General features: G+C 43.1%; 1 protein-coding gene across 1 annotated transcript in view; it reads left to right on the top strand.

The window, feature by feature from the left end:
- KRCC1 (lysine rich coiled-coil 1) overlaps window positions 1-25,622 on the top strand; it is an 80,167-nt gene that overhangs the window by 2,599 nt on the left and 51,946 nt on the right. The window contains exons 2-3 of the mRNA XM_053700319.1: window positions 19,381-19,479; window positions 19,556-19,757. Coding sequence (XP_053556294.1) covers window positions 19,381-19,479; window positions 19,556-19,757 — 301 coding nt within the window. The remainder of the gene's footprint in view (window positions 1-19,380; window positions 19,480-19,555; window positions 19,758-25,622) is intronic.

Raw genomic sequence — 25,622 nt, 5'->3', positions numbered from 1 at the left:
AAGGTTTGGAGAAAGGATTATCTGCAAGTTCTTTGAAGGGACAGATTTCTGCCTTGTCTGTGTTACTTCACAAAAAGCTGGCAGCTGTGCCAGATGTTCAAGCCTTTGTTCAGGCTCTGGTTAGAATCAAGCCTGTTTACAAACCTTTGACTCCTCCTTGGAGTCTCAATTTAGTTCTTTCAGTTCTTCAGGGGGTTCCGTTTGAACCCTTACATTCCGTTGATATTAAGTTATTATCTTGGAAAGTTTTGTTTTTGGTTGCAATTTCTTCTGCTAGAAGAGTTTCAGAATTATCTGCTCTGCAGTGTTCTCCTCCTTATCTGGTGTTCCATGCAGATAAGGTGGTTTTACGTACTAAACCTGGTTTTCTTCCGAAAGTTGTTTCTAACAAAAACATTAACCAGGAGATAGTCGTGCCTTCTTTGTGTCCGAATCCAGTTTCAAAGAAGGAACGTTTGTTGCACAATTTGGATGTAGTTCGTGCTCTAAAATTCTATTTAGATGCTACAAAGGATTTTAGACAAACATCTTCTTTGTTTGTTGTTTATTCTGGTAAAAGGAGAGGTCAAAAAGCAACTTCTACCTCTCTCTCTTTTTGGATTAAAAGCATCATCAGATTGGCTTACGAGACTGCCGGATGGCAGCCTCCTGAAAGAATCACAGCTCATTCCACTAGGGCTGTGGCTTCCACATGGGCCTTCAAGAACGAGGCTTCTGTTGATCAGATATGTAAGGCAGCGACTTGGTCTTCACTGCACACTTTTATTAAATTTTACAAATTTGATACTTTTGCTTCTTCTGAGGCTATTTTTGGGAGAAAGGTTTTGCAAGCCGTGGTGCCTTCCATCTAGGTGACCTGATTTGCTCCCTCCCTTCATCCGTGTCCTAAAGCTTTGGTATTGGTTCCCACAAGTAAGGATGACGCCGTGGACCGGACACACCTATGTTGGAGAAAACAGAATTTATGTTTACCTGATAAATTACTTTCCCCAACGGTGTGTCCGGCCCACGGCCCGCCCTGGTTTTTTAATCAGGTCTGATAATTTATTTTCTTTAACTACAGTCACCACGGTATCATATGATTTCTCCTATGCAAATATTCCTCCTTTACGTCGGTCGAATGACTGGGGAAGGCGGAGCCTAGGAGGGATCATGTGACCAGCTTTGCTGGGCTCTTTGCCATTTCCTGTTGGGGAAGAGAATATCCCACAAGTAAGGATGACGCCGTGGACCGGACACACCGTTGGAGAAAGTAATTTATCAGGTAAACATAAATTCTGTTTTCTACAAGAAGGTTTAGAAAAGGGTTTATCCGCTAGTTCCTTAAAGGGACAGATTTCAGCTCTGTCCATTCTTTTACACAAACGTCTGTCAGAAGTTCCGGACGTTCAAGCTTTTTGTCAGGCTTTAGCTAGGATCAAGCCTGTGTTTAAAACTGTTGCTCCACCATGGAGTTTGAACTTAGTTCTTAATGTTTTACAGGGGGTTCCGTTTGAACCCCTTCATTCCATTGATATCAAGTTGTTATCTTGGAAAGTTCTGTTTTTAATGGCGATTTCCTCGGCTCGAAGAGTCTCTGAGTTATCTGCCTTACATTGTGATTCTCCTTATCTGATTTTTCATTCAGACAAGGTAGTTCTGCGTACTAAACCTGGGTTCCTACCTAAGGTGGTCACTGACAGGAATATCAATCAAGAGATTGTGGTTACATCTTTGTGTCCTAATCCTTCTTCGAAAAAGGAACGTCTGCTACACAATCTAGATGTAGTCCGTGCCCTGAAATTTTATCTACAGGCAACTAAGGATTTTCGACAAACGTCTTCCCTGTTTGTCGTTTATTCTGGTCAGAGGAGAGGTCAAAAAGCTTCGGCTACCTCTCTCTCCTTTTGGCTTCGTAGCATAATACGGTTAGCCTATGAGACTGCTGGACAGCAGCCTCCTGAAAGAATTACAGCACATTCTACTAGAGCTGTGGCTTCCACTTGGGCCTTTAAGAATGAGGCTTCTGTTGAACAGATTTGCAAGGCTGCAACTTGGTCTTCTCTTCATACTTTTTACAAATTTGACACTTTTGCTTCTTCGGAGGCTGTTTTTGGGAGAAAGGTTCTTCAGGCAGTGGTTCCTTCCGTATAAAGAGCCTGCCTGTCCCTCCCGTCATCCGTGTACTTTAGCTTTGGTATTGGTATCCCATAAGTAATGGATGATCTGTGGACTGGATACACTTAACAAGAGAAAACATAATTTATGCTTACCTGATAAATTTATTTCTCTTGTAGTGTATCCAGTCCACGGCCCGCCCTGTCACTTTAAGGCAGGTAATTTTTCCATTAAACTACAGTCACCACTGTACCCTATGGTTTTCCTTTCTCTGCATGTTTTCGGTCGAATGACTGGTAATGGCAGTTAGGGGAGGAGCTATATAGCAGCTCTGCTGGGTGAATCCTCTTGCACTTCCTGTTGGGGAGGAGTTAATATCCCATAAGTAATGGATGATCCGTGGACTGGATACACTACAAGAGAAATAAATTTATCAGGTAAGCATAAATTATGTTATTTAGTACTACTGAGCCGTCCTCCTCTGAGGATTATCCATCCCGCGAGCTGCGTTCCCATCATTCATCTCAGATTACACATGTAGCTCCCCAAGACCCTACTGATTCTCCCGCGAGAGGGGCCACGTGGCTGACAGATTTCGCTGCCCAGTTGGAAGTAGCGGTTTCTGCATTTTTTCATGCCCTACTACGCCCTGCGAAGCGCAAGCGAAGGGAAAGACATAGCCTTCCGTCCCAGGGGTCATCTACTCCGTTGAATGTCTCTGAGAGATCCGATGATGACGCCTCCTCGTCATAGGGCGCTCTCTCCAGGACGGAATCGGTATCTTTGAAACCTCCGGCTACGGAGGAGCCAGATTTTAAGTTTAAAATGGAGCATTTGCGCTTTTTACTGAAAGAAGTGCTTGCTACGTTGGAGGTTCCGGAACCAAAACTCCCGTAACAGCCTTCGATCCCTAAGTTAGATAGGGTTTACGAGGACAGGGTGGTGCCTCAGACCTTCCCAGTTTCTGTGTAGATGGCTACTTTTATTAAGAATGAGTGGGAGAATCTTGTCTCGTCCTTTTCTCCCTTGACCTCTTTTAAGAAGCTATTCCTCGTTCTGGACTCTCAGCTCGAGCTATGGTGGGCCATTCCTAAGGTGGATGGAGCTATATCCACGCTCGCTAAGCGTATGACTTTTCCCCTCGAGGATAGTTCGTCGTTCAAGGAGCCCATGGATAAGAAATTAGAATCCATGTTGAGAAATATGTTTCTCACAGGGTTTGTTTTTCAACCGGCAGCAGCGATCGCTGCAGTGGCTGGAGCAGCTACCTACTGATCGAAGTGGAGACTCCCCTTGAGGAGATACAGGAAGAGATTAAGGCCTTAAGGGTAGCTAATTCTTTTATCTCTGATGCAAACATGCAGGTTATTCGCCTGAATGCCAAGACATCAGGTTTCTCAGTCCTAGCCCGCAGGGCTCTATGGTTAAAGTCATGGTCTGCTGACATGACTTCCAAGTTTAGATTGCTATCCCTTCCTTTTCTGGGGAAGTTTCTCTTTGGTCTAGGACTGGACTCTATCATATCCACGGTCATGGGAGGCAAGGGTGCTTTCCTTCCGCAGGATAAGAAGAACATGCCTAAGGGCTCTACTTTTCCTCCCTTTCGTCCAGCAACCTGCTGCGAAGACCGAGCAGTCCAAGGGATCTTGGAAACCAGCTCACTCCTGGAACAAGTCCAAGCAGAGCAAGAAGCCTGCCAAGACAAAGTTGGCATGAAGGGGCGGCCCCCGATCCCTCTCCGGATCGCGTTAGGGGGCAGACTACCTCTGTTTGCAGAGGCTTGGATGAGAGACGTTCAGGATCCTTGGGTTCTGGAGGTTGTCGCCCAGGGTTACATGATAGGGTTCAAGTCTCATCCACCCAGGGGCAGATTCCTCTTGTCAAACCTATCCTCAAGGCCAGAGAAGAGAGATGCCTTTCTCGAGTGTGTGCGGGATCTCTCCTCTCTCTGAGTTATTGTCTCAGTACCTCTAGCGGAAAGGGGTCTAGGGTACTATTCAAACCTTTTTGTGGTCCCAAAGAAGGAGGGCACGTTACACCCCATTCTAGACCTAAAATGCTTAAGTAAGTTTCTGTCAGTCCCATCGTTCAAAATGGAGACGATCAGATTGATAATGCCCCTAGTTCAAGAGGGGCAATTTATGATGACAATAGACTTGAAAGATGCTTATCTTCACGTGCCAATCCACAAGGACCATTTCAGGTTACTAAGATTCGCATTTCTGGACCAACATTTCCAATTTGTGGCCCTACCGTTTGGTCTGGCGACTGCCCCAAGAGTCTTTACGAAGGTTCTGGGAGCTCTGCTTGCGGTAGGGAGAGCCAGAGGTATAGCAGTGGCCCCTTATCTAGACAATGTTCTGATCCAGGCTCCGTCCTTCAGTCTAGTGGAGGACCACTCGAGGGCTCTTTTCCTTTGATCCCACGGATGGAAGATAAACGAAGGAAAGAGTTCTCTGGTCCCCAGCAACAGGGTGGAATTTCTGAGTACGATAATAGATTCCATATCCATGAAGATATTCTTGACAGATCAGAGACGTTCCAAGATTGCGTCCAACTGTCTTGCCCTTCAGACTTCCTCAAGGACATCTATGGCCAGGTGTATGGAGGTGATTGGGCTCATGGTATCCAGCATAGATGTCGTTCCGCATGTTGAGACAGTGGAACGGCGATCACTCAGATCTATCCCAGCAGATTTCTCTGGACAACCGAGTGAGGGTATCTCTCTCTTGGTGGATATGCCCGGGACAGCTGTCCCAGGGGACTTCCTTTTTGAGGCCATCCTGGGAGATTGTGGCCAAGGACGCAAGTCTATCAGGATGGGGTGCTGTTCGGGGTGCCAGAAGGACACGGGGCAGGTGCACTCGAGAGGAGTCGACTCTTCCAATAAATATCCTGGAACTTCGGGCAATATTCAACGCCCTGAGGGCTTGGCCCCTCCTGGGGTCGTCCAGATTCATCAAATTCCAGTCAAACAACATTACCTCGTGGCTTACATAAACCATCAGGGGGGGGGGTACGAGAAGCTCCCTCGCCATAAGGGAAGTATCTCGGTTTTTGGAATGGGCAGAGACCCACAACTGCTCGCTCTCTGCGATCCACATTCCGGGTTTTCTCAGCAGACAATCATTTCATCCGGGGGAACGGTCTCATCCCAAGGTGTTTGCGGAGATCTGCAACAGATGGGGGACGCTGCAGATAGACCTCATGGCGTTCAGACTCAACTTCAAGCTGCCCAGATACGGGTCGCGGTCCAGGGATCCCCAGGCGGAGCTGATAGATGTCTTAGCGGTGCCTTGGGGGTTCAACCTGATTTACATTTTTCCACCATTGCCACTCCTCCCTCCATCAAACAGAAGCAAGCTTCAACCATTCTGATTGCTCCGTTGTGGCCATGGAGGACGTGGTTTGCAGATCTGGTGGGAATGTCGTCGTCTCCTCCGTGGAGGTTACCCTGTCGCAGAGATCTGCTGGTGCAGGGTCCCTTTCTCCACCAAAATCTCAATTCTTTGAGGCTGACTGCGTGGAGATTGAACGCCTAGTCTTGGCTAAGAGAGGGTTCTCGGAAAGGGTGATTGATACTCTCATTCAGGCCAGGAAACCGGTCACTCGTCGCATCTATCATAAGGTGTGGAGGACCTATTTATCCTGGTGTGAGGAACGGGGATATCCCTGGCACAAGGTTAGGGTATCCAGGATTTTGGCCATTTTCTCCAAGATGTCTTTGATAAGGGCCTTGCCGCCAGTTCCTTAAAGGGACAAATTTTGGTTTTATTTTTCTGTTACACAAGAAGCTAGGGGAGCTTCCTGATATTCAGTCCTTTGTTCAGGCTCTGTCCAGAATCAGACCGGTGTTTAGAACTTCTGCTCCTCCTTGGAGCTTAAACTTGGTTCTTAAGGTTTTGCAGAGGGCTCCGTTTGAGCCTATGCATGCGCTTGACATTAAGATTCTTTCCTGGAAGGTTCTGTTTCTTCTGGCTATTGCTTCGGCTTGCAGAGTCTCTAAATTAGCGGCCTTGCAATTTGAGCCCCCTTACTTGGTTTTTCACGCTGATAAGGCTGTGCTTTGCACTGGTCGGGGTTTTCTCCCCAAGGTGGTATCAGATTGTAACATCAATCAGGAGATAGTAGTTCCTTCCTTGTGTCCTAACCCTTCTTCGTCTAAGGAGAGGTTACTTCATAACCTGGATGTGGTTCGAGCCTTGAAGTTTTACCTTCAGGCCACAAAGGATTTCCGACAGACTTCGCCGCTATTTGTTGTGTATTCTGGGAAGCGTAAGGGGCAGAAGGCCTCTCCCACTTCACTCTCTTTTTGACAGAGGAGCATTATCCGTTTGGCCTATGAAACAGCGGGACACAAGCCTGCCCAGAGGATTGCGACTCACTCAACTAGGGCTGTGGCCTCTTCTTGGGCCTTAAAGAACGAGGCCTCTGTGGAGCCGATTTGTAATGCGGCTACTTGGTCCTCTTTACACACTTTTGCGACATTTTACAGATTTTATGTTTTTGCTTCGGCGGAAGGCGATTTTGGGAGAAAGGTTCTGCAGGCTGTGGTGCCCTCAGTGTAGGCCCCGCCTCCTTTTACCCTCCCGTTTTTGTTTATTCAGTCTCTTCTAGAGCTTGGGTATTCCCACAAGTGATGAATGAAGCAGTGGACTCTTCTCCCATTAAGATGGAAAACTTAAATTATGTTTACCTGATAATTTCATTTCCATCTGTGAGAGGTGAGTCAACTGCTCCCGCCCGTTTACTCCGATGGGCGGACCTAAATTTAAAATGATTCTTCTGGCACCATTTATACCCTGATATTACTCCTACTGTTCCTTGTTCCCTTGGCAGAATGACTGGGGGATGAGGGGAGTGGGGGAGGTATTTAAGCCTTTGGCTGGGGTGTCTTTGCCTCCTCCTGGTGGCCAGGTTCTTAATTCCCACAAGTGATGAATGAAGCAATGGACTCTCCTCCCATGGATGGAAATTAAATTATCAGGTAAGCATAATTTAAGTTTTTTTTTAATTAGGATAAATGTTATTGTACTGCAGATAATAAACACGAATAATAAAAACAAGCAAATTGGGAGCAGCTGCAATACAATATCTGGTCAGACTTAAAGATCCCAATTCCATGAATACTTTATCACTCTCCATTGTAATTTCTTTGTGGTACTTTTTTTCTGTTTATAGCTCTGCTCCCCTTTATAAAGTGTCATTAACAGATAAATTATCATTTATTTGTATAACCCCCTAAATTCCATAGTGGAATAAAAATTCCACTTTGTTAAACTTAAAGGAATATTTTAGTGCACAAACTTCATGGTCTAAGTATTGAGTATGCCATTTTTGCACTGCCAACACTACATTTACAGTACTGCTCGGGAGCTGCAGAGAACTGCTGGTCCCAAGCAGACACAGCCATTGAGCTAATCACCAGCAGTAGTCTCACAACCCAGCCATACCACCACTGATTGGCTCAGCATTTATTTATCTTTGGGACCAGCAGTTCTCTACATCTCCCGAGCAATACTTTGTGTTTAACCCATTTGTGGGGATAAACAGAGTCTTGAGATGTTCACTTTTTGTATGTCCCTTTAAAGATACAAATGTATACCGAGTGCAAAATAGTGCATATAGTAACCATTTAAAGAATACAAACTAGATTGACATTAATATAATCAGCCTTAAACTTAGTTTGGGAGGTAAGAGCTTTTTCTTTCATGTAATTGGCAAGAGTCCATGAGCTAGTGACGTATGGGATATACAATCCTACCAGGAGGGGCAAAGTTTCCCAAACCTCAAAATGCCTATAAATACACCCCTCACCACACCCACAATTCAGTTTTACAAACTTTGCCTCCTATGGAGGTGGTGAAGCAAGTTTGTGCTAAGATTTCTACGTTGACATGAGCTTCTCAGCATTTTGAAGCCCGATTCCTCTCAGAGTACAGCGAATGTTAGAGGGATGTGAAGGGAGTATCACCTATTGAATGCAATGATTTCCCTAACGGGGGTCTATTTCATAGGTTCTCTGTTATCGGTCGTAGGGATTCATCTCCTACCTCCCTTTTCAGATGGATGATATACTCTCATATACCATTACCTCTACTGATAACTGTTTCAGTACTGGTCTGGCTATCTGCTATATGTGGATGGGTGTCTTTTTGGTAAGTATGTTTTTTATTACTTAAGACACCCCAGCTATGGTATGGCACTTTATGCATTTACATAAAGTTCTAAATATATGTATTGTACTTATATTTGCCATGAGTCAGGTTCTTGATTTCCTTGTGCAGACTGTCAGTTTCATATTTGGGAAATTAAACATATTAAGAAATATTTTTTTTTCTTACCTGGGGTTTAGTCTTTTTTCAAATTGACTACTATTTACTTTCAAATTGCAGGCAGCATTAGGCTCGCGGGTGCGCCAAATGCTAGACTTTATTGCGTCATTCTTGGCACAAGAATTTTTTGGCACGAAAAGTACGTCCGTTGACGCTAGTTCGTCACTTCCGGCGTTGTAGTTGACGCGGGAGTCTTAAACTCGGTTGCGTCGTTAGTAACGCAAGTGTGTCATTTCCGGATGTTGTAGGCGGCAAAAAAATTTCTCTCATGTTGTGCGTCATACTTAGCGCCAAATTTTTCAGTAGTTTTATACCCCATTGCTGTTTCCCTCTTGCCTTTCTCTATGTCAGAGGGCTATGCTGTTTGCATTTTTTCCCCATTCCTGAAACTGTCATATAAGGAAATTGATAATTTTGCTTTATATGTTGTTTTTTCTTTTACATTTTGCAAGATGTCTCAATCTGATCCTGCCTCAGAAGTATCTGTTGGAACGTTGCCGCCTGACATCGGTTCTACCAAAGCTAAGTGCATTTGTTGTAAGATTGTGGAAATTATATCTCCTAATGTCATTTATAATAGTTGTCATGATAAACTTTTACACGCAGAAAATGTATCCATCAGTAATAGTGCATTGCCAGTTGCAGTTCCTTCAACTTCTAATGTACATGATATACCTATGGATTTTAAAGAATTTGTTACTGATTCTATTAAGAAGGCTTTGTCTGCATTTCCGCCTTCTAATAAACGTAAAAAGGTCTTTTAAAACTTCTCATAAAGTTGAAGAAATTTCAAATGACCGGCAACATCATGATTTATCCTCCTCTGATGAGGATCTATCTGATTCAGAAGATCCTTCCTCAGATATTGACACCGACAAATCTACTTATTTGTTTAAAATAGTGTATATTCGTTCTTTGTTAAAAGAAGTGTTAATTACTTTGGATATTGAGGAAGCTAGTCCTCTTGACATTAAGACTAGTAAGCGTTTAAATGCTGTTTTTAAACCTCCTGTGGTTACTCCAGAGGTTTTTCCTAATCATGTTGCTATTTCTGATATGATTTCTAAGGAATGGAATAACCCAAGTACTCCTTTTATTCCTTCTTCAAGGCTTAAAAAATTGTATCCTTTACCAGCAATTTCTATAGAGTTTTGGGAAAAAATCCCCAAAGTTGATGGGGCTATTTCTACTCTTGCTAAACGTACCACTATTCCTATGGAAGACAGTACTTTGTTTAAAGATCCTTTAGATAGGAAACTTGAATCCTATCTAAGGAAAGCCTATTTATATTCAGGTCATCTTCTCAGGCCTGCAATTTCTTTGGCTGATGTTGAGGCTGCATCAACTTTTTGGTTGGAGAATTTAGCGCAACAAGAATTGTATTCTGACATATCTAGCATTGTTCGTTTACTGCAACATGCTAATCATTTTATTTGTGATGCCATTTTTTATATCAAAATTGATGTTAGATCCATGTCTTTAGCTATTTTAGCTAGAAGAGCTTTGTGGCTTAAATCTTTGAATGCTGATATGACATCTAAATCTAGATTATTATCTCTTTCTTTCCAAGGTAATAATTTATTTGGTTCTCAGTTGGATTCTATTCTTTCAACTGTTACTGGAGGAAAAGGGGTTTTCTCCAACATAGGTGTGTACGGTCCACGGCGTCATCCTTACTTGTGGGATATTCTCTTCCCCAACAGGAAATGGCAAAGAGCCCAGCAAAGCTGGTCACATGATCCCTCCTAGGCTCCGCCTACCCCAGTCATTCTCTTTGCCGTTGTACAGGACATCTCCACGGAGATGGCTTAGAGTTTTTTAGTGTTTAACTGTAGTTTTTATTATTCAATCAAGAGTTTGTTATTTTAAAATAGTGCTGGTATGTACTATTTACTCTGAAACAGAAAAGAGATGAAGATTTCTGTTTGTATGAGGAAAATGATTTTAGCAACCGTTACTAAAATCCATGGCTGTTCCACACAGGACTGTTGAGAGTAATTAACTTCAGTTGGGGGAACAGTGAGCAGTCTTTTGCTGCTTGAGGTATGACACATTCTAACAAGACGATGTAATGCTGGAAGCTGTCATTTTCCCTATGGGATCCGGTAAGCCATTTTTATTCAGACAGTAAATAAGGGCTTCACAAGGGCTTATTAAGACTGTAGACATTTTCTGGGCTAAATCGATTCATATATTACACATATTTAGCCTTGAGGAATCATTTAATCTGGGTATTTTTGTTAAATAATATCGGCAGGCACTGTTTTAGACACCTTATTCTCTAGGGGCTTTCCCTAATCATAGGCAGAGCCTCATTTTCGCGCCGGTATTGCGCACTTGTTTTTGAGAAGCATGACATGCAGTCGCATGTGTGAGGAGCTCTGATACATAGAAAAGACTTTCTGAAGGCGTCATTTGGTATCGTATTCCCCTTTGGGCTTGGTTGGGTCTCAGCAAAGCAGATACCAGGGACTGTAAAGGGGTTAAAGTTAAAAACGGCTCCGGTTCCGTTATTTTAAGGGTTAAAGCTTCCAAATTTGGTGTGCAATACTTTTAAGGCTTTAAGACACTGTGGTGAAATTTTGGTGAATTTTGAACAATTCCTTCATACTTTTTCGCAATTGCAGTAATAAAGTGTGTTCAGTTTAAAATTTAAAGTGACAGTAACGGTTTTATTTTAAAACGTTTTTTGTACTTTGTTATCAAGTTTATGCCTGTTTAACATGTCTGAACTACCAGATAGACTGTGTTCTGAATGTGGGGAAGCCAAGGTTCCTTCTCATTTAAATAAATGTGATTTATGTGACACTGAAAATGATGCCCAAGATGATTCCTCAAGTGAGGGGAGTAAGCATGGTACTGCATCATTCCCTCCTTCGTCTACACGAGTCTTGCCCACTCAGGAGGCCCCTAGTACATCTAGCGCGCCAATACTCCTTACTATGCAACAATTAACGGCTGTAATGGATAATTCTATCAAAAACATTTTAGCCAAAATGCCCACTTATCAGCGTAAGCGCGACTGCTCTGTTTTAGATACTGAAGAGCATGAGGACGCTGATGATAATGGTTCTGAAATGCCCCTACACCAGTCTGAGGGGGCCAGGGAGGTTTTGTCTGAGGGAGAAATTTCAGATTCAGGGAAAATTTCTCAACAAGCTGAACCCGATGTGATTACATTTAAATTTAAGTTGGAACATCTCCGCGCTCTGCTTAAGGAGGTATTATCCACTCTGGATGATTGTGAGAATTTGATCATCCCAGAGAAATTATGTAAAATGGACAAGTTCCTAGAGGTGCCGGGGCTCCCAGAAGCTTTTCCTATACCCAAGCGGGTGGCGGACATTGTAAATAAAGAATGGGAAAGGCCCGGTATACCTTTCGTCCCTCCCCCCATATTTAAAAAATTGTTTCCTATGGTCGACCCTAGAAAGGACTTATGGCAGACTGTCCCCAAGGTCGAGGGAGCGGTTTCTACTTTAAACAAACGCACCACTATACCCATAGAAGATAGTTGTGCTTTCAAAGATCCTATGGATAAAAAATTAGAAGGTTTGCTTAAAAAGATGTTTGTTCAGCAAGGTTACCTTCTACAACCAATTTCATGCATTGTCCCTGTCACTACAGCCGCGTGTTTCTGGTTCGATGAGCTAGTAAAGGCGATAGATAGTGATTCTCCTCCTTATGAGGAGATTATGGACAGAATCCGTGCTCTCAAATTGGCTAATTCTTTCACCCTAGACGCCACTTTGCAATTGGCTAGGTTAGCGGCGAAGAATTCTGGGTTTGCTATTGTGGCGCGTAGAGCGCTTTGGTTGAAATCTTGGTCAGCGGATGCGTCTTCCAAGAACAAACTCCTTAACATTCCTTTCAAGGGGAAAACGCTGTTTGGCCCTGACTTGAAAGAGATTATCTCTGATATCACTGGGGGTAAGGGCCACGCCCTTCCTCAGGACAGGTCTTTCAAGGCCAAAAATAAACCTAATTTTCGTCCCTTTCGTAGAAACGGACCAGCCCCAAGTGCTACGTCCTCTAAGCAAGAGGGTAATACTTCTCAAGCCAAGCCAGCCTGGAGACCAATGCAAGGCTGGAACAAGGGAAAGCAGGCCAAGAAACCTGCCACTGCTACTAAGACAGCATGAAATGTTGGCCCCCGATCCGGGACCGGATCTGGTGGGGGGCAGACTCTCTCTCTTCGCTCAGGCTTGGGCAAGAGATGTTCTGGATCCTTGGGCACTAGAAATAGTCTCCCAAGGTTATCTTCTGGAATTCAAGGGGCTTCCCCCAAGGGGGAGGTTCCACAGGTCTCAATTGTCTTCAGACCACATAAAGAGACAGGCATTCTTACATTGTGTAGAAGACCTGTTAAAAATGGGAGTGATTCATCCTGTTCCATTAGGAGAACAAGGGATGGGGTTCTACTCCAATCTGTTCATAGTTCCCAAAAAAGAGGGAACGTTCAGACCAATCTTAGATCTCAAGATCTTAAACAAGTTTCTCAAGGTTCCATCGTTCAAAATGGAAACCATTCGAACAATTCTTCCTTCCATCCAGGAAGGTCAATTCATGACCACGGTGGATTTAAAGGATGCGTATCTACATATTCCTATCCACAAGGAACATCATCGGTTCCTAAGGTTCGCATTCCTGGACAAGCATTACCAGTTCGTGGCGCTTCCTTTCGGATTAGCCACTGCTCCAAGGATTTTCACAAAGGTACTAGGGTCCCTTCTAGCGGTGCTAAGACCAAGGGGCATTGCAGTAGTACCTTACTTGGACGACATTCTGATTCAGCGTCGTCCCTTCCTCAAGCAAAGGCTCACACGGACATAGTCCTGGCCTTTCTCAGATCTCACGGATGGAAAGTGAACGTGGAAAAGAGTTCTCTATCTCCGTCGACAAGGGTTCCCTTCTTGGGAACAATAATAGACTCCTTAGAAATGAGGATTTTTCTGACAGAGGCCAGAAAAACAAAACTTCTAAACTCTTGTCAAACACTTCATTCCGTTCCTCTTCCTTCCATAGCGCAGTGCATGGAAGTAATAGGTTTGATGGTAGCGGCAATGGACATAGTTCCTTTTGCGCGCATTCATCTAAGACCATTACAACTGTGCATGCTCAGTCAGTGGAATGGGGACTATACAGACTTGTCTCCGAAGATACAAGTAAATCAGAGGACCAGAGACTCACTCCGTTGGTGGCTGTCCCTGGACAACCTGTCACAAGGGATGACCTTCCGCAGACCAGAGTGGGTCATTGTCACGACCGACGCCAGTCTGATGGGCTGGGGCGCGATCTGGGGATCCCTGAAAGCTCAGGGTCTTTGGTCTCGGGAAGAATCTCTTCTACCGATAAATATTCTGGAACTGAGAGCGTTATTCAATGCTCTCAAGGCTTGGCCTCAGCTAGCAAAGGCCAAGTTCATACGGTTTCAATCAGACATTACATCCGGGGGAGTGGGAACTCCATCCGGAAATCTTTGCCCAAATTACTCATCTGTGGGGCATTCCAGACATGGATCTGATGGCCTCTCGTCAGAACTTCAAGGTTCCTTGCTACGGGTCCAGATCCAGGGATCCCAAGGCGACTCTAGTAGATGCACTAGTAGCACCTTGGACCTTCAAACTAGCTTATGTATTCCCGCCGTTTCCTCTCATCCCCAGGCTGGTAGCCAGGATCAATCAGGAGAGGGCGTCGGTGATCTTGATAGCTCCTGCGTGGCCACGCAGGACTTGGTATGCAGATCTGGTGAATATGTCATCGGCTCCACCATGGAAGCTGCCTTTGAGACGAGACCTTCTTGTTCAAGGTCCGTTCGAACATCCGAATCTGGTCTCACTCCAGCTGACTGCTTGGAGATTGAACGCTTGATCTTGTCAAAACGAGGGTTCTCAGATTCTGTTATTGATACTCTTGTTCAGGCCAGAAAGCCTGTAACTAGAAAAATTTACCACAAAATATGGAAAAAATATATCTGTTGGTGTGAATCTAAAGGATTCCCTTGGGACAAGGTAAAGATTCCTAAGATTCTATCCTTTCTTCAAGAAGGATTGGAGAAAGGATTATCTGCAAGTTCCTTGAAGGGACAGATTTCTGCCTTGTCTGTGTTACTTCACAAAAAGCTGGCAGCTGTGCCAGATGTTCAAGCCTTTGTTCAGGCTCTGGTTAGAATCAAGCCTGTTTACAAATCTTTGACTCCTCCTTGGAGTCTCAACTTAGTTCTTTCAGTTCTTCAGGGGGTTCCGTTTGAACCCTTACATTCCGTTGATATTAAGTTATTATCTTGGAAAGTTTTGTTTTTGGTTGCAATTTCTTCTGCTAGAAGAGTTTCAGAATTATCTGCTCTGCAGTGTTCTCCTCCTTATCTGGTGTTCCATGCAGATAAGGTGGTTTTACGTACTAAACCTGGTTTTCTTCCAAAAGTTGTTTCTAACAAAAACATTAACCAGGAGATAGTCGTGCCTTCTTTGTGTCCGAAACCAGTTCCGAAGAAGGAACGTTTGTTGCACAATTTGGATGTTGTTCGCGCTCTAAAATTCTATTTAGATGCTACAAAGGATTTTAGACAAACATCTTCCTTGTTTGTTGTTTATTCTGGTAAAAGGAGAGGTCAAAAAGCAACTTCTACCTCTCTCTCTTTTTGGATTAAAAGCATCATCAGATTGGCTTACGAGACTGCCGGACGGCAGCCTCCTGAAAGAATCACAGCTCATTCCACTAGGGCTGTGGCTTCCACATGGGCCTTCAAGAACGAGGCTTCTGTTGATCAGATATGTAGGGCAGCGACTTGGTCTTCACTGCACACTTTTACCAAATTTTACAAGTTTGATACTTTTGCTTCTTCTGAGGCTATTTTTGGGAGAAAGGTTTTGCAAGCCGTGGTGCCTTCCATTTAGGTGACCTGATTTGCTCCCTCCCTTCATCCGTGTCCTAAAGCTTTGGTATTGGTTCCCACAAGTAAGGATGACGCCGTGGACCGGACACACCTATGTTGGAGAAAACAGAATTTATGTTTACCTGATAAATTACTTTCTCCAACGGTGTGTCCGGTCCACGGCCCGCCCTGGTTTTTTAATCAGGTCTGATAATTTATTTTCTTTAACTACAGTCACCACGGTATCATATGGTTTCTCCTATGCAAATATTCCTCCTTAACGTCGGTCGAATGACTGGGGTAGGCGGAGCCTAGGAGGGATCATGTGACCAGCTTTGCTGGGCTCTTTGCCATTTCCTGTTGGGGAAGAGAATATCCCACAAGTAAGGATGACGCCGTGGACCGGACACACCGTTGGAGAAAGTAATTTATCAGGTAAACATAAATTCTGTTTTTCTGCCTCAGGATAAAAAACCTAAGGGTAAATCCAAGGCTTCTAACCGTTTTCGTTCCTTTCGTCAAAATAAGGAACAAAAATCTAATCCTTCCCCCAAGGAATCTGCTTCCAATTGGAAGCCTTCCTCAAATTTGAATAAATCCAAGCCATTTAAGAAACCAAAGTCAGCCCCTAAGTCCACATGAAGGTGCGGCCCTCATTCCAGCTCAGCTGGTAGTGGGCAGATTAGGTTTTTCAAGGATTTTTGGATAAATTCTGTCCAAAATCAATGGATTCAGAGCATTGTCTCTCAAGGGTATCGAATAGGATTCAGAGTAAGACCTCCTGTGAGAAGATTCTTTCTCTCACGTATCCCAGCAAATCCAGTAAAAGCTCAGGCTTTCCTGAAGTGTGTTTCAGACCTGGAGTCTTCAGGGGTAATCATGCCGGTTCCTTTTCAGGAACAGGGTCTGGGGTTTTATTTAAATCTATTCATTGTCCCAAAGAAGGAAAATTCATTCAGACCAGTTCTGGATCTGAAAATTTTGAATCGCTATGTAAGAGTACCAACTTTCAAGATGGTGACTATAAGGACTATTCTGCCTTTTGTTCAGCAAGGACATTATATGTCTACAATAGACTTGCAGGATGCATTCCTTCATATTCCGATTCATCCAGAACATTATCAGTTCCTGAGATTCTGTTTTCTAGACAAGCATTACCAATTTGTTGCTCTTCCATTTGGCCTAGCAACAGCTCCAAGAATCTTTTCAAAGGTTCTAGGTGCCCTACTCTCTGTAATCAGAGAACAGGGTATTGCGGTGTTTCCTTATTTGGACGATATCTTGGTACTAGCTCATTCTTTACGTTCTGCAGAATCTCACTCGAATCAACTAGTGTTGTTTCTTCAAAAACATGGTTGGAGGATCAATTTACCAAAAAGTTTCTTGATTCCTCAGACAAGGGTCACCTTTTTAGGTTTCCAGATAGATTCAGTGTCCATGACTCTGTCTCTAACAGACAAGAGACGTTTGAAATTGGTTGCAGCCTGTCGGCACCTTCAGTCTCAGTCATTCCCTTCAGTGGCTATGTGCATGGAAGTTTTAGGCCTCATGACTGCAGCATCGGACGCGATTCCTTTTGCTTGTTTTCACATGATACCTCTCCAGCTTTGCATGTTGAATCAATGGTGCAGGGATTATACAAAGATATCACAGTTAATATCCTTAAATCCCAATATTCGACACTCTCTGACGTGGTGGCTAAATCACCAGCGTTTAGTTCAAGGGGCCTCTTTTGTTCGGCCAACCTGGACTGTGATCACTACAGACGCAAGTCTTTCAGGTTGGGGAGCTGTTTGGGGATCTCTGACAGCTCAAGGGGTTTGGAAATCTCAGGAGGCGAGATTACCAATCAATATTTTAGAACTCTGCAATTCTCAGAGCTCTTCAGTTTTGGCCTCTGTTGAAGAGAGAACCGTTCATTTGCTTTCAGACAGACAATATCACAACTGTGGCATATGTCAATCATCAGGGTGGGACTCACAGTCCCCAAACAATGAAAGAAGTATCTTGGATACTTGTTTGGGTGGAATCCAGCTCCTGTCTAATCTCTGCGGTGCATATCCCAGGTGTAGACAATTGGGAGGCGGATTATCTCAGCCGTCAGACTTTACATCCAGGGGAGTGGTCTCTCCATCCAAATGTGTTATCTCAGATTGTTCAGATGTGGGGTCTTCCAGAGATAGATCTCATGGCCTCTCATCTAAACAAGAAACTTCCTAGATACCTGTTCAGGTCCAGGGATTTTCAGGCGGAAGCAGTGGATGCGCTGACACTTCCTTGGTGTTATCATCCTGCTTACATTTTCCCGCCTCTAGTTCTTCCAAGAGTGATATCCAAAATCATCATGGAACAATCGTTTGTGTTGCTGGTGGCTCCAGCGTGGCCACACAGGTTTTGGTATGCGGATCTTGTTCGGATTTCCAGTTGCCAACCTTGGCCACTTCCGTTAAGGCCGGACCTTCTGTCTCAAGGTCCGTTTTTCCATCAGGATCTAAAATCATTAAATTTGAAGGTATGGAAATTGAACGCTTAATACTAAGTCATAGAGGTTTCTCTGACTCCGTAATTAATACTATGTTACAAGCCCGTAAATCTGTCTCTAGGAAGATTTATTATCGAGTTTGGAAGACCTACATTTCCCGGTGTTCTTCTCATAAATTTTCTTGGCATTCTTTTAGAATTCCTAGAATTCTACAGTTTCTTCAGGATGGTTTGGATAAGGGTTTGTCTGCAAGTTCCTTGAAGGGACAAATCTCTGCCCTTTCTGTTTTATTTCATAGAAAGATTGCTAAACTTCCTGATATTCACTGTTTTGTACAGGCTTTAGTTCGTATTAAGCCTGTCATTAAATCAATTTCTCTTCCTTGGAGTCTTAATTTGGTTTTGAACGTGTTACAGGCTCCTCCATTTGAGCCTATGCATTCTTTGGACATTAAACTACTTTCTTGGAAACGTTTGTTCCTTTTGGCCATCTCTTCTGCTAGAAGAGTTTCTGAGCTATCTGCTCTTTCTTGTGAATCTCCTTTTCTGATTTTTCATCAGGATAAGGCGGTTTTGCGGACTTCATTTAAATTTTTGCCTAAAGTTGTGAATTCTAACAACATTAGTAGAGAAATTGTTGTCCCTTCCTTGTGTCCTAATCCTAAGAATTCTATGGAAAGATCCTTACATTCTTTGGATGTGGTAAGAGCTTTGAAATATTATGTTGAAGCTACTAAAACTTTCACGAAGACTTCTACTCTATTTGTTATATTTTCTGGTCCCAGGAAAGGTCAGAAGGCCTCTGCTATTTCCTTGTCTTCTTGGTTAAAGCTTTTGATTCATCAAGCTTATTTGGAGTTGGGTCAGGCCCCCCCCCCCCCCCCCCCCTCAGAGAATTACAGCTCATTCTACTAGATCAGTCTCCACTTCGTGGGCTTTTAAGAATGAAGCTTCAGTTGATCAGATTTGCAAAGCAGCAACTTGGTCTTCTTTGCATACATTTACTAAATTCTACCATTTTGATGTATTTGCTTCTTCAGAAGAAGTCTTTGGTAGAAAAGTTCTTCAGGCAGCGGTTTCAGTTTGATTCTTCTGCTGTTTTAAGTTTTTCTTTTCATTATGAGAATAACTTTTATTTTGGGTTGTGGATTATTTTTTCAGCGGAAAATGGCTGTTATTATTTTTATCCCTCCCTCTCTAGTGACTAGCTCATGGACTCTTGCCAATTACATGAAAGAAAACATAATTTATGTAAGAATTTTCTTTCATATTGGCAAGAGTCCATGAGACCCACCCTTTTTATGGTGGTTATGATTTTTTTGTATAAAGCACAATTATTTCCAAATTCCTTTGTTGATGCTTTTTACTCCTTTCTTTATCACCCCACTACTTGGCTATTCGTTAAACTGAATTGTGGGTGTGGTGAGGGGTGTATTTATAGGCATTTTGAGGTTTGGGAAACTTTGCCCCTGCTGGTAGGATTGTATATCCCATACGTCACTAGCTCATGGACTCTTGCCAATATGAAAGAAATGAATTTATCAGGTAAATTCTTAAATTATGTTTTTTAATTCCATATGTTTTTTGTTTCAGGGTAAGAAACATGCACAGAGAGTCCGTCTTTATTTTCAAAGAAATGAACAGGAAGAGCTGTCAAATAAAAAGCAGAAATTAGATCATATTAATTTTCAGGTAAGTGTCCTCAGACTGTTCTCACTTACAGGGTTAATTTATTCTGTGTGTATCTAACGCTACTGCATGGTTTTAGGTGGATGGAGGTGGTGCGTTCGATAAAAACAAATTTTGCAGCCTCTGCAATATGGTCTTTAGCTCACCGGTTGTTGCTCAGTCACATTATGTGGGGAAAATCCATGCCAAAAAACTTAGACAGTTACCTGGAGAAAACATTCAGGGACTTTCACAGACTGATGAGATGCCATCCCCAGTAGTGTCACAGCCTCCTAACACAGGTAAGTGATTAACAGTCTATTTGTTACATTCAAAGTTTCTGTGTTTTAGAAATATTCTTTTTTATTTAAATGTAAGGTTAATTAAAGTGATAGTAAACTCCCATTTTTAAAATCAGATCCTGAATGTTAGTGATATTTCCTTCCAAAAATAGGGAGAGTCCACGGCTTCATTCCTTACTGTTGGGAAATACAACACCTGGCGACCAGGAGAAGGCAAAGACACCCCAGCCAAAGGCTTAAATATTCCTCCCACTTCCTCATTACCCCAGTCATTCTTTGCCTTTCGTCATGATAGGAGGTGGCAGAGAAGTGCAAGAAGATTTGGAGAGTCCTGAAAAAAGGGTATCTGCCCTTCTAGATAAGACTGGAGTTTTAAGTAGTCATGTTAACCTCTTAGTGAGAGTACTGATTAAACTTAGAGTCTGGAGATTCAGGGAAAGTTTCTCTGCAAAACCACCCAGACTACTGCTAACAGCTCCTAAGCAATCAGTGTTGACGAGTTTCACTGCCTGCCTTCTCTCTCTCAAGTCCATGTCAGAAACACTGCTATAAGACTGTCACACTTGAGAGGCTGTGTTCTGTTCCACAGCATGGATCCTGGAGGTAAGATTTGTTTCAATTTTTTACACACAAAACGCAATAACAGGGTCACAGTGTGGCTCCATTATACCTTGATAGGTTTGATAGGTTTAATATCCTCTGAGGGGGGTTTATTGAACAGTTGGGGTTAATTAATTAGTGTATTAATTATTTACATGCTGCTTTGTGTTATTTTATTTTCTGGGCAAATAGACTGTGTGTTTTTGGCTGGAACAAACAGGTTTCACTTTCATTTTTGAAAGTGTTGCACAGCTCCTAATAACTTGCTGTACTTTTCATAGCATGTGGTCTATGTTTATTTCCTCCATTCCGGCTTAGAATTCAACCTGAGGGAGAGCGTTTCCGCTGTTAACTGTATGGGTCTAGGAAATGGTGAATGCCCCAGCTATTGGGTGTATATATATATATATATATATATATATATATATATATATATAAAAAGTTTTTATTTGTGTCCTTCTGTGTGTATAACCTGAGCTATGGAGGACTCTTGACATGTTAGAAGGTATTTCTTCTGTACTTAATCATACCTGTTTATATTGTGAGGAGGCCGTGGTTTTCCCGCCCACTCAATTATGTTCCACATGTCTGAACACCGTTATGTCTAAGAAGAGAGACAAGCCTGCTAAGGCTATTAGTCCCTCTGAGCCGTCTACCTCTCAGGACTCGGTGTCTCATGAGATTACTACCCTTGCTACATTATCCACTCTACATTCAGTTCCCTGTAGCACATCTAATCCTCCATCCTGGGGGCCTTCTTCCTGCGGACTTTGCCGCGCTGTTACAAACGGCGGTGTCTGCAGCCCTCAGTGCATTACCTCGCTCTAACAAAGGCAAGAGAAATGTTAAACATAGCTCTCCTGACCCGGAGTCATCTAAATATTTATCGGATTTAGCTATTATGTCCCAGTTATCCGATGATGAGTTAACTTTAATATTGAGTATTTCCTTTTTTTTTTTTTTTTAAAGGATGTTCTGTCTACGTTAGAGGTTCCAGAGGCCGTGCTGCTTGAAGAACCTATGATACCTAAATTAAACAGTTTACGAAGACAGGAAAGTTCCTTTGACTTTTCCTGTGTTGGTTAAAATGGTGAACGTTTTTAACAACGAATGGAAAAGAATTCTTCCTTTTCCCCCTCGTCTACTTTTAAAAAAGTTGTTCCCGGTCCTGGACTCTCAATTGGATTTGTGGGGTTCCATTCCTAAGGTGGATAGTGCTATCTCTATGCTTGCTAAATGTACTACTATACCTCTTGAGGATAGTTCTTCGTTCAGAGAACCGATGGATAAGAAAATGAAAACCTTTCTGAGAAAGATGTTTCAACATACAAGATTTTTATTTCAACCGGAGGCTGCATTTGCCGCGGGTTGCCGGAGCAGCTACCTACTGGTGCGACTCTTTGTCGGAACTCATTGAGTTGGAGTCTCCCCTTGAGGATTTTGAGACAGAATTAAAGCTCTGAGAATTGCTAATTCTTTTATCTTTGATGCGAACATGCAAATTATTCACCTAAATGCAAAGGCCTCTGGCTTTGCGGTCCGAGGCTGCTGGGCGCTCTGGTTGAAGTCTTGGTCTGCGGATATGACTTCTAAGTCCAGACTCCTTTCGCTTCCCTTTAAGGAAATTTTTTTATTCGGCCACGACTGAACTTCATTATTTCTATGGTTACCGGAGGCAAGGGTGCCTTCCTACCGCAAGATAAGAACAAGTCTAAGGGACGACAATCTTCTAATTTCTCTTGCAAGGTGTATCCAGTCCACGGATTCATCCTTACTTGTGGGATATTCTCATTCCCTACAGGAAGTGGCAAAGAGAGCACACAGCAAAGCTGTTCATATAGCTCCCCCTCTGGCTCCTCCCCCAGTCATTCTCTTTGCCGCTCTAACAAGTAGCATCTTCACGGGAGGGTAAAGTGAATGTGGTGTTAGATTTGTAGTTTTTATATCTTCAATCAAAAGTTTGTTATTTTTAAATAGTGCCGGTTTGTACTATTTACTCTCTGGCAGAAAGTGATGAAGAATTCTGTTGAGAGGAAAATGATTTTAGCATGTTGTAACTAAAATCCACTGCTGTTCCCACATAGGACTGAGGAGTACCAGAAAACTTCAGTTGGGGGGAACAGTTTGCAGGCTTAACTGCTATAAGGTATGTTCAGTCATCTTTTTCTAGTCAAGACTTAGTAATGCTAGAAGACTGACGGGAATCCCCATGTGGGGAAGGTAAGCCATATTCTGAGATTCAATATAGAAGGAAGGCTTAATTAACAGGGCTCAAAGACTGGTGGACACTGTTAAAGGGCAATCGATTATTTTATAGTGAAAATCTAATCATTATACAAGTTTTATTACAATTTGAAGTGTTTTTATGGGGTTTTATTCCACATGGCAGAATTTTAGACACCTATTTAGGGTTTTGAAGGCCCCACAACTCCGGAGTGGAGAGGTAGGGGGCCTAAATTTTGCCCCTCAGTTGCGCAGTTGATATTGCAGACAGCTTCATGCAGCTTCACGTGGAGGGTCCAAAGACTACTTGAGGACTTCATAGAGGCTTATTTTCCATCAAACTCATCCCCAGGGGCAGGTAGGGCCACAGCAGATTGCTGTGGCACGGTGCTGTAGTTTGCTAACCGGTTGTCAGCTTTAGGTTACTCCGGTTTGGGCATTAAGGGGTTAATTAACTTGAAATTCGCTGTGCAATCATTCCAAAGCATTAGGATTGTGTGGTAAAAATTTCAGAAAGATTGGATAATTTTTTAAGGTTTAGTAAAAAAGTGTGCGCTTTTTATTATTTAAAGGCACAGTACCGCTTTTTCTCAAATTGTATATTTTTGTATTTGAGTATTGTCTAAGTCTGTTTAACATGTCTGAGCCTACAGATAGACCTTGCTCTATGTGTTTAGTAGCCATGGTGGAACCCCCTTTACATTTGTGTTTTAAGTGTGCTAATGTATCTATGCATTTTAAAGATCATGTTGTTTCACTTAAAAATGTAGCCCAAGATGATTCTTTGACAGAAGTTAACGAGGATAGCCCACCTTCCTCTCCCCATGTGTCGACGCCAGTTACGCCCGCGCAAGCGATGCCTAGTACCTCTAGCGCATTGGCCCCTATTACATTACAACAATTAGCAGCAGTCATGGATAATTCCCTTGCGGCATTTTTATCCAAACTGCCAGTTTTTCCTAAAAAGCGTGATAGCTCGGTTTTAAGAACAGAGTATGAGCAATCAGAAGCTTTGGAGGGTTTACCTGTTGTACCCTCACAACACTCTGAAGTGACGGTGAGGGATGTGCTGTCCGAGGGAGAAATTTCGGACACAGGAAAGGTTTCTCAGCGGGCTGAATCAGATTCCTTAGCGTTTAAATTTAAGCTGGAACACCTCCGCGTGCTGCTTAAGGAGGTATTAGCTACGCTGGATGACTGCGACCCCATGGTGGTCCCAGAGAAATTGTGTAAAATGGACAAATATCTAGAAGTCCCTGTATACACTGATGCGTTTCTGATCCCAAAGAGGGTGGCGGATATTGTGGATAGGGAGTGGGAGAGACCAGGTGTACCCTTTGTTCCCCCCCCTATCTTTAAGAAAATGTTCCCCATAACTGATCCCAGGCGGGACGCATGGCAGACGGTCCCTAAGGTAGAGGGGGCAGTTTCAACACTAGCCAAGCGCACAACCATACCAATTGAAGACAGTTGTGCTTTCAAAGATCCTATGGATAAAAAATTAAAAGGTTTACTTGTTCAACAAGGTTTCCTTCTCCAACCTATTTCCTGCATTATTCCTGTAACTACTGCAGCGGCTTTCTGGTTTGAGGCGCTGGAGGAGTTGCTCCAGACGGAGACCTCTTATGACGAAATTATGGATAGAATTAAGGCTCTAAAGCTGGCTAATTCTTTTATCACAGATGCCGCTTTGCAATTAGCTAAACTAGCGGCGAAAAATTCAGGTTTTGCCATTATGGCGTGCAGAGCTCTTTGGCTTAAATCATGGTCGGCCGATCTGTCGTCTAAAACAAAGTTACTGAATATTCCTTTCAAGGGAAAGACCCTTTTCGGGCCCGAGTTGAAAGAAATTATTTCGGATATCACTGGGGGAAAGGGCCATGCCCTCCCGCAAGATAAGCCTTTTAAGGCTAAAAACAAGGCTAATTTTCCTTTCGCAACTTCAATTCTTCACAGCCTAAGGCAACCTGGAAGCCTTTGCAGGGCTGGAACAAGGGTAAACAGGCCAAGAAGCCTGCAGCTGCTACTAAGACAGCATGAAGGGGTAGCCCCCTATCCGGGACCGGATCTGGTAGGGGGCAGACTTTTTCTCTTTGCTCAGGCTTGGGCAAGAGATATTCTCGATCCCTGGGCATTAGAGAGAGTTGCTCAGGGATATCTTCTAGAATTCAAGGACTCTCCTCCAAGGGGAAGGTTCCACATTTCTCGTCTGTCTACAGACCAGACAAAGAAAGAGGCGTTCTTACGCTGTGTAGAAGATCTACTCAAGATGGGAGTGATATATCCAGTCCCAATTACAGAACAAGGACTGGGTTTTTACTTAAACCTGTTTGTTGTTCCCAAAAAGGAAGGAACTTTCAGACCAATCCTGGATCTAAAAATTCTAAAGAAATTCCTCAGAGTTCCATCTTTCAAGAAGGAGACCATTCGGACGATCTTACCAATGATCCAGGAAGGTCAATATATGACTACCGTGGATCTAAAGGATGCGTACCTTCATATTCCTATCCACAAAGATCACCATCAGTTCCTAAGGTTCGCTTTTCTGGACAAGCATTACCAGTTCGTGGCCCTTCCCTTCCGCGAATGGTACCTATTTCCATTGGTATAGGAGATGAATGGGTTTTTTCTTAATAGGATTGAAATGATCTTTTGGGTGTTGTTTCAAAATGTCTTTCAATCTTCCTCTCGCAAAATCTCCTATCCATAGCTATGCATAACTTAATTAATGCTTCCATGGTATCTGGGAATTCCACTCTAGATAGTTCATCTTTCAGATGTTCAGATAAACCGAGGCGGAACTGGTTTTTAAGGCTGAGTTCCACTCTGAGTCCGTAGCCCATAGCTGGAAGTCCGCTATGTAATCTTCCACTGGTCTTTTTCCTTGTTTGAGCGATCTTAGTCTGTGTTCAGCGGTTTGCTGTTTATTTATATCATCGTAAAGTACGGCCATAGTTAGAAAAAAGTTTTCCAGGGAGTTTAGTATCGGATCTTCTGTTTCAAGAAATCTATCTGCCCATGCTCTGGGCTCTCCGGAGAGGT

The sequence above is a fragment of the Bombina bombina genome, chromosome 2, assembly GCF_027579735.1.
Source record: "Bombina bombina isolate aBomBom1 chromosome 2, aBomBom1.pri, whole genome shotgun sequence".
NCBI lineage: Eukaryota > Metazoa > Chordata > Amphibia > Anura > Bombinatoridae > Bombina > Bombina bombina.
This window is presented reverse-complemented; position numbering and strand designations above follow the sequence as displayed.